Here is a 9,238-nt window from a genome sequence, read left to right as displayed (position 1 = left end):
TTATTGTTAACAACTTCTGATATTTATTACGTTATGATTTTTTACACCGTATTCGTTAACCAGTGAAAGTGTAAGATGTCTGTTTTTATATCATGGTTTGATGAGAGGTTAACTAGAACATTCCATAAAATAAATTATTTGGGAAATGCTACCCACATACGCTTTTTAGTTTATTTTATTTATTTGTCAAAACGTAAAAATATGGGATTTTAATAATTGTACATTTTCCATTGTTTATCTTATCTTCGTGTTTTTACAAAAGGCAACTGCAGAAAACATACTCGATTTTAAAATTCGTGTCTTATTGTTTCCAGTTTGCTTTTAGCAATAGCTTAGGGGACTTGATTTTGGATGTCTTGTTTTGATGTGAAAAAAACGATCTAAAATTGGTTGCAAGTTTTCATTTATGTCTCATCAGACTATAGAATAGTTTTATGGTTCATAGTTAGAATTTAAACAGTGAAAACCAACTGTTATTAACACTGGACTCTACTTCGTTAGTTACACAAATTTCAGTCTCAGTTGTGCTCCAAATGCAAGAACCATTTCTGTCTTGGAGGAAATAGCATGAGCATCTACGTAACTAACGATTTACTCTCTGTTAGTTATTAAATTCTTTACATAGTTATATTCAAAATATGATTTTTATGTAGCTCTTTCCAAAACCGGGTAAACAAAAATCACAAAATCTGAGCAGAACAATGACTGCTTTTGTTTACCAAAACAAAAACTACTTTGGTTTTTAATTGAAAAGAAAACTTGTTAAGACCGATACATCAATAATTAGAAAGTCTATTTGTTCTTTATTATACAGGCCTACAATAATTATTTGCAAAATAAGTTACTTTTTTGTAAAAATATCTTAGGAGCCACTCTGAACCATACAAGTACTTAAATTTGTGTTGTAAGAAGTTAGCACTGGTGTTACCGCTGCAGCCAACGCTATGCCATACTATGTTATGTGTCTACGACCTTGAATTGTTTACAACATTGTCAAGGCCAGCCATCTACCCACATGGCCACATCTTCATCGCCTGTCTTCGACGTCACCAACACCAACATACTCCACTGCCATCTAGATCTCCTCACTTGAACACTTTTTGTCTTGCTGACCACAGCTCACAAGTTATTTGAACTTACAAAATTGTTACCTCACTCTTTGTAAAGAGGGTTTGGCTGTTGTATTTTGCACAAAACGCTGCAAAATAATGCAAAAGAATCTGAGCTTTGAAATAAAACTATTTTTTACCCTTACATTTCTGATAGCTTTGTAAAAGAGGTTTTTGGTTGTTATATTTTGCAAAAAATATCTGTGCTTTGAAATAACACTATTTTTTTACTCTTACATTTCTGATAGTTTGAAAGTCTAAAGAGCATCATTTACAAAAATCTTGAAAACTAATATTTGTTTTTTTTTCTATAATTTTTTATCACACAATTTATTTCTGAAGGTAATTGATTTATAAAAAAGCCATTACAATTTTTTAAATTATTTTTACCAGCCATTTTTATATAGCAACACCAGGGTATCTATGCTTTTGCAAAGATACATATTGTTTCTCCAGATACTATGTCTACGAAGGTGGAAGGAGGAAAGAGCAAAGATAAGTCAGTTTGAATTTCACCAGACAACTGTTTTAATCTGACGACCTCAAAACATCTCCCAAGCTTTACAAAAAATACATACAAGCACACACCATAGACACAGTCTACGATCACTGGGTTCACATTTACTCACAATAACCACAAATAAAATTACTATACACAGTATTTAAAAAAAATATTTAGACAGTGTCAGCCAAGAAAATATGGCTAATTTGGGGTTCCGTTATGACGCACACCGAGAGTACTGAGTACAGTCCGGTGTCGGTCACAACGGAACCCTCGGACAAGCGAGTCTAGTAGACAATAAGGTATAAGAATATAGGAAGGTCTGGCCATCTGTACATTACATATATAGTCATTTGGGGATTTTTAATCCTTAAAAATAAACTATTAAAATATTCTGTGTACACTTTATACAAATTTTTGGGTGGGCTAAGCATTTACTGGCCTACCTACATAGATAAATACAAACAAAAAGGAATAGGAAGCTACAGAGGCTAACCAGATGGCCCTCCTTCCTTCAGTCTCAAAATTCCTCAAATATACAACATGAGGGCTTATGCACCTTCTACACAATGCAAACATAAAACTAGTATTTATAAGTAAATATAGATATACAATACGATGACACTAACTTTACACACGTAAAATAAAATGCAAGCCCTACGTAGAATTATATCACATTCATGTAAAAGAAAATCATAGGATTAGGTGCTTGATGCCATTCTTTTCGATACTTGGACCTCGACAGAAAAATATTTGAATTTAGTCCCGACCTCGGCATGACGGAGGGATGTTTTTGGAACGGGCGATACACACAAAAGGCCTGACTATCTGGACACTAAAGGCCACTACTTGGTCCTTACAAAAGAGCCCTTCCAGAAACACCCCAGTCCAAGCGCCAGTAGGAACATCGACATTACTACAACACGTACAGACTTGACGAGATTTTGTCATAGTTAAAAATGTCACACATCTAACACATATACAGTATAGAATGAGAATTACTAGAAGGGGAAGAATAATAAATTATTTGGTTTCGATACAGTTAAAGGTGGCACCATCAGAATCTTATCATTAAAGAGTGAAATAGTCTGATGCGATCCTACAAGATTATCACTCCGCTCACTGCGCTCGTCTCACTGAGTCCAGACAGTGTCGATCTTTCACCGGCATCACTCAAACACCTAGAGATCACAAGGAACAGGTCCTAGTCTTTGATTTGTACCACTTTGTAGGGTCGCCACGACACGACTTTGTACTATAGACGATGACCAACGTACGTCCTCAGGCCTCTAGAGATACCGCCTTCTGTGGCGCAGTCGAAGGTGCGGAGAGTGGGCGGGGGGATGGAGGCGGTGTCTTCTTGCTGAGATTTAGCGGCTGGGCGATACCGACCTGCAGCTCCATGATACTGGGTGAGGCGGGTGACGTGGAGGAGGGGGAGGGTGCTAGGTAGAGCCTGGAAGGTTGATCCAGATGGACTAAGGGGGAGGGAGGTGAGGAGACCAGGACGTAGGCGGCAGACCGTCCTGAGGTGGTGGTTATCACACTTGTAGCGGAGTTTTGGGACCACCTCTGGGAGGGAATGTACTGAAAGTTGTTGTTGGCAGGGGATTCTCCTCGCATGATGTAGTCGTGGATGATGTCCGTCCTCTTGAGCTGCTCGGGTGTCATCCCTCGAGGACCTTCCATCAGTGACCTGGCTAACGTCGAGTGTGTACTTGAGAGAGAAGACGTCAGGTGGTGGTGGAGTTGTGGGGACGCTTGCATGGGTTCCGCTTCCGCTGAGTCTTTATTCCTCAGTGCTCTGAACTTTTTGTGAGGCTTGTAGGCTTCGTCCATGAGCGAGTTGGTGTCACAAAGCGGAGGCGCTTGCAGGACTCTCTTGAGGACAGGCATGTCTTCTGCTATGTGGTGGTGGTGGTGGGAATTGTGGTGGTGATCTTCTTTGTCTTCCAGAGAAGACCTTGGACTCGAGCATACGGAGGTAGGTGCACTTCCGATGGGCTTGTCGATCTTCTCCGTCCCACTTTCAATGCCGGAGTCACTTGGGGAATCCAATTTCCTGAACGGGCGATGGATAGGTTTCGTATCGTCTCCGGAGGCGGAGCCTGAGTTTGCTCTGTGCCTGTGAGGACACAGGCCTCCGGCCAGCGTTGCTGCTAGCAGAGGGGCACTGCTGACATGATGACTTTGGTGGTGGTATTCATTCAGAGAAGCGACCTCTCCTGAGCACATGGATTCCGTACTGGAAACTGATCCAAGAGGACTTTTAACTTCTTCCATCGTCACATCAGAAGATGAGGACCAAGATGAAGCTCCGCCAGGACTCTTGCTGTTACACTCATCCTCGGCCATCATACTGCCCCACATCTGTTGTTGTTGCTGTTGCTGAGCCAGTTGCTGCTGTTCAGTCATCTTGAATGCCAACAGCTTCTCAGAATGCAAAGTATTGAGCGTTCTCAGATCCGGAATCTTCTTCATGAGCTCGTGAATGAGACCTAGTTGGTTGGGATGGTTCTGGTTGATGATCATCTGGAGGGCGTTCTTCAGCTTGTTGTGCATCCTCTCGATGATTTCTGTGTTCCGCAGCCCGGGTCGGTCCGCAGCGATCACGACGATGGAACAGAAGAGGCCGATTTCAGCGTCTGACAGTCTCAGAGAGTTCAATCTTTCTGCGAAGTCGAACATGGAATCCATTAGGAATCTGGCGTTGGAGCTGTTGTGGATTGACTCTCGCTTTAGGACTTGTCCGTTGAGACAGATCATGCTGTTATTCTGGAATCAGACAACACCAATTAGTCAAAATTAAAAAGATTCAGACTTAATTGAGATAATCCAAAAGAGTATCTATTACAGTCTTGAGCAAATCAAATATAGAACCATGTATATTATTCAAAAAAAGAATATAATTAATTATAAAATTTTGGAAGAAAAAATAATAAATTCAAAATTTAATTCTCACCTGTGCATCAAACATACAGGCGAGGCGGACGAGCAAAACTTCAAACACGCCAGCTTTGAGGAGGGTGACTTGGTCGTCTTGTGCGAGAAGTGTGAACCCTGGAATTCTCTTGGCGAACTCTACAACACCTCTGATGGCAGGTGAGAACCTCTTTGAGAAGTCTTGAAGGAGTTCTTGTTGGCCGGTTAACGGCTGGGGGTTGGGGTTTAGGGGGCACGCCTGCAAGCAAAGAAATAATTCAGACACATACAAACACGACAATTTCTCCTTAAGTTTATCAACCATATTGTGCAGTCACACTTTGATGTTTTAATATATCTAAACTAGTCTACATTGGAAACAATTAAACTGACGCTTGGCAAGGAATGAAACGGTCTAGACGTGGGACGTGGCATTCTGCCTGACCTTTAGCGTCCAAGGCTCGATCGATGCGACTCTGTATTTATAGTTCACTACCCTTGACCGCCGCGACCTTCGAGCGTAAACACGGATGGCGGCCTGGCACGATCTGCCGTGGTGCAACCGTTACAGATTATGAATCTCCTCATCTCGTACCGTCCTTTATCATTTCACAGAATCGCGTATGTCTATTAACGTTAGTGTGGATTGTAACATTCCATACAAAATCATACGTGTTGATATAAAAAATGCATACACATTTTAAAATAGTATTGTTTTAAAAAAGAATGACCGTAAATGGCAAACTTTTACAAACAAATTTAGTATGTTTCAGAGAATCCTCACTGAACCGAATCCCCAAGACCTCGACACTGAGGTGCCCTTGTAATAGGAACACTGCGTCACAACAAGGATCGGTTTCCAGCGGCCTTGGCAGTTTCCTGTCGCCCAGAGCAAGGTCCCGGTGTGGGTGTACGCTGTCCAGGCTTTGTTGGGCACCCTGCGAGGGCGGTCGACTGTGCATCCTTCCTCCTGACCGGCCGCCGGTCCCTGCTTCCTTCCGCTTCGACACTCCTAAGGATGCTCCGAAAGCACACCTTCGCCACCTTTCAAAGTACACAGGATTGTCCACAATTTTGAACTTGTGGGAAGGACACGAAATTGAGTCGTTTTCCACGATATTCACTAGTTGAACACTCGAACTATCCGGAGGTCTAGGCAAGGCGGAGAGCGATCCATACACTTCGGCCGAGGTCACCAATAAAATCGAGTAACTATGGACATTATCCCCACCGCTTTCACAACGGTACGGTGTCGCGATCACCATACAGTATTTATATAACTCCAAGGGCACTGGCAAGGTTGCTTTCGAAATGTTAACAAAGGTACGTGGATGATGAGGCTTCAAGGGCGACCGGCGCGGGCCGAGAATGTACGGAGGTAAAGGTTACAGCAAGGACTTCCGGGTCGCTTAAGTAACCGGCGGCGGCCTTCTGCGTCTAGGATCGGCCTACGGGTCTCACGTACGACAAGAAAGCTCTTCTAAAGCGATTTTACTAGATTACTTGAAAATCTTGGTGAGCACTCACCAGGGTGGGCGGGCAAGCTGTGTAGGAAGGCTGTTCCCGCGCTCGTCTCAGCATGGGCTCCACTTTTTCCCTGGTGAATTCACAGGTCTCCAGGTGAGCCCTGATGACGGTTCCCAACAGCCTCTGGTCGTCCTCCATTTCCGCGGCAACCGCCTTCTCCTGTGTCCGCGAATTGGTACTTTGTTGCATGGCTGCTAGGATGCGGGCCTTCTCTCTCTTAGGCACTCGTCCAAATCGGACAGCTGTAACAAGACACAAGATTGAGGACTCTGCAATATGAACATTGATGCAATACAAAATTGCAAGTATATAAATTGTTGGATCCAATGTAGGTCTATAAAAACAATTTTGAAAAACATATTACTAAGATTTCTGTGTTTTTTTTTACGCATCGACATATCAAATTTATTTAAATACCTATATAAGTAAGATTAAGTTCTAAATTATCTACCTTTTAAAGGATGTTTCAAGAAGGAAATGAGCCTGAAACGTTCAGTTATTTCATCAAACCTTCAACAAAATCTATCCTATTTTTCAACGGGAGATCATCGACACCGGGGTTTCCCGACAATCGGGAGCCGAGCGGACAACAATTCCGTGAAATCAGCAAATTAGTTTGTTTTTGGCTTTCTCCGGCCGACACCGAAGGCCGGCAGATGTGTGACCTTCACGTTCAACGGCACGCTCCGCTCCACGCTCTCGCCCCGCCAGGTGTCGAGGGAGGCAGATGCTCGCCGGGGCAGCTGGTTACGTCGCCCCCCGCCCCGTGGACACGAGCGTTGCACAATAACCGATCCACACTTCCGGGGTCGCCAGCCCTATGGCGGCACAGTCGGCAACACCCTTGTCGGACAAGTCAGTCGGGACAACACATTTTGAAAGGTAGTTGTAATGCTCCGTGCTGTAACCAAATACAACGGTAGGGCCTCAATCGCATCGAAACAAATAAGTGGAAGCCAATTTAATTCAGGACATCGTGGAATTTGTTGTCTTTTTGGAGAAAACGGCTTTTTATCACGTCTCAAAGTCAGGATCGGTTTAGCCTACAGTGACCAAAACACGAGGTGTTCCCTACGCACGCGGACCTTGAATCCATTACTACGGCCCCGGGCCGGCCTCACAATTAAACAACAGCCTAGAACGTTTAATAGAGAGCGGAGGTCGCACGGCCATCCGCCGTCTGTTTGCTTCTTTCTAGGCCACGGTTCAGCGGCAGGGACTCTAGGCGCGGGTGACCCACGCCCTTCGAGAGAGAAATTGACCGCGTTTTCACTTTCACGATTTACAAGAAAGTCGGTAGAAAGTGGCGTCACAAGCCCCCTCGCTCGCTTAACCTCTGCCCGGCCGGGTCGAAGAGAGAGTAGCTATCTGATCGACAATTAGCATACAGAACTTGCGGTGGCGCCCGAGTCCTGCCTGCCAGGGAAAGTAAAGCACGGCTCCACAAAAAACGACTACCGACCCATTTCACTTTGCCGAAATCTCTGGTTGCGAATTTCCCCGACCATCAACCGGCAAAAGCCCACGAGTTTATAAAAGCCTGCATGATCATCACTCCTTATCAGCAATTTATATACATTAATTATAAAACAGTCACTTTATTATTTTGTAATAAGTTCAATATTTTTTCTAATAAGTTACAATAAATATCACCCATTAATAATTTTACACCTCACGCCATATTTAAAAAAAATTAGTAGTCTATAAAAAAGTACAACTCGCACAATCATCGCGAACGTTAAAGACACATTTGCGTAATAGTACATTATCCATATACATATAAAAATTATATTTTTCTTTTGTTTTCAATTTATTCCAAAAATAAATCGTAAAGCCAACCGTATGTATTTGGGTAATGCATAATTAAATAATCTCATCTTTATGTATATAACGGGTTGAATTAAGGATTAATATTATTCAAAATTATATAAATAAGCTGACCAGTTTAAGTCATCCCTTTCTATAATCAATAAGAAAGTTGGTTTAATAACGTTTTTATACATTTTTAGCTCTTATTCCTCATTATCTGACAATGCCCAAAACCATATGAAATGTTGAATATTTAAATTTTGATAATTCAATAATTTCAAACATTACTAATCAAGTAATGTTTGCGAGCATTACAATTGATTATAAGCGTTTAAAATTTATGACGATTATTTTTCAAACCCCGAAAAATCCACAAGTTTACTACGCTTTCGAGAGAAAAGTCAATATACGTACGAGCATTATGGTAGTCGACCACACCGTTGAGTATCCCTTTCAGTATCGGTAACTCCTCTCCCATGGTATGTAATGGCACTACACTGACTGGTAACAACACTGACAGCACTATCACTATTGTCGCACTAACGTCCACATGTCAGTCGCCTGCAGCACGACACCACACTACGACTAGGCGCGCTCAACAGCTAGGCCGCGACTGGCGATGCCCCCTTCCCCCCTCCACACTGACGCCGTCGCTCCGCGGTGACCTTGAACTTGCTTCTCCGACCTACATCCTCCCCCCTCCACCCCCCTCACCGACCACGCGCCGCGGAACTATATGGTTCTCCGTCGCGCTTTGCACTTCATTCGTTTTTCTTTTTGTCCCCTTCCATACTGTGTCACTTGTTCGCGTGGCCCACACATAAACACAATTTTGGATTGAATTGGTAACGAACAAAGGTTATGAATTAAAGGCGTGTGCTCTTTTGTAATGCGTACAGCTTCCACTGTTTCGAAATTTTGCAAGATCAACTGAATATTTGTATTGACAACTTGAATTCACGCATTGAAGAACAACTTCTATCTTGTCAAGTGTATTCTTGTACTACAATGGAATCCTTGTATTATTCTTAATGCTAAATTCCTTACTCTACGAGGAACGCAGAATTAACTTCTATAAACTTGTTATTACTTTAAAAGTCGTGTAAATAAATACCTTACTCAACTAAGGTATAAGTATACATTAATTAAGGTTAGTTAAGGTATAAATTAATACCGATAACTTTTAATTTATTTTAAGTTACCTACTACAACGATTTATTACTTAATCGAAAACTTATATTTTCAGATTTCAGCATTTTTTATGACTTGTTCAACATTTATTAGTTTTACATTGCATTTTGTGCAAAAGTGAAGAAAAACACTTGGTAAAAGCGAAATGGCTTCTCATTGCAACTTATTTGTACAAACA

At 42.2% G+C, this 9,238-nt stretch overlaps 1 protein-coding gene across 6 annotated transcripts in view; it reads right to left on the bottom strand.

Moving 5' to 3' along the window:
• Nucleotides 1-1,613: 1,613 nt before the first annotated feature.
• LOC124367861 (nuclear hormone receptor E75) overlaps nucleotides 1,614-9,238 on the bottom strand; it is a 125,350-nt gene continuing 117,725 nt past the window's right edge. For 5 of the 6 annotated variants that reach the window (XM_046825026.1, XM_046825028.1, XM_046825025.1 and 2 more), the window contains exons 4-6: nucleotides 6,061-6,302; nucleotides 4,574-4,792; nucleotides 1,614-4,386 (exon numbers count right to left, since the gene is read on the bottom strand). In XM_046825026.1, coding sequence (XP_046680982.1) covers nucleotides 2,893-4,386; nucleotides 4,574-4,792; nucleotides 6,061-6,302 — 1,955 coding nt within the window. In that variant the 3' untranslated portion in view covers nucleotides 1,614-2,892. Of the gene's footprint in view, nucleotides 4,387-4,573; nucleotides 4,793-6,060; nucleotides 6,303-8,283; nucleotides 8,498-9,238 lie in introns of those variants that run through there. The other variant, XM_046825030.1, reaches the window with a different exon arrangement.

This window comes from Homalodisca vitripennis, chromosome 8 (assembly GCF_021130785.1).
Source record: "Homalodisca vitripennis isolate AUS2020 chromosome 8, UT_GWSS_2.1, whole genome shotgun sequence".
In the NCBI taxonomy this organism is placed as follows: Eukaryota; Metazoa; Arthropoda; class Insecta; order Hemiptera; family Cicadellidae; genus Homalodisca; species Homalodisca vitripennis.
The sequence above is the reverse complement of the archived record's forward strand: the minus strand, read 5'-3'. Positions and strand labels throughout refer to the sequence as shown.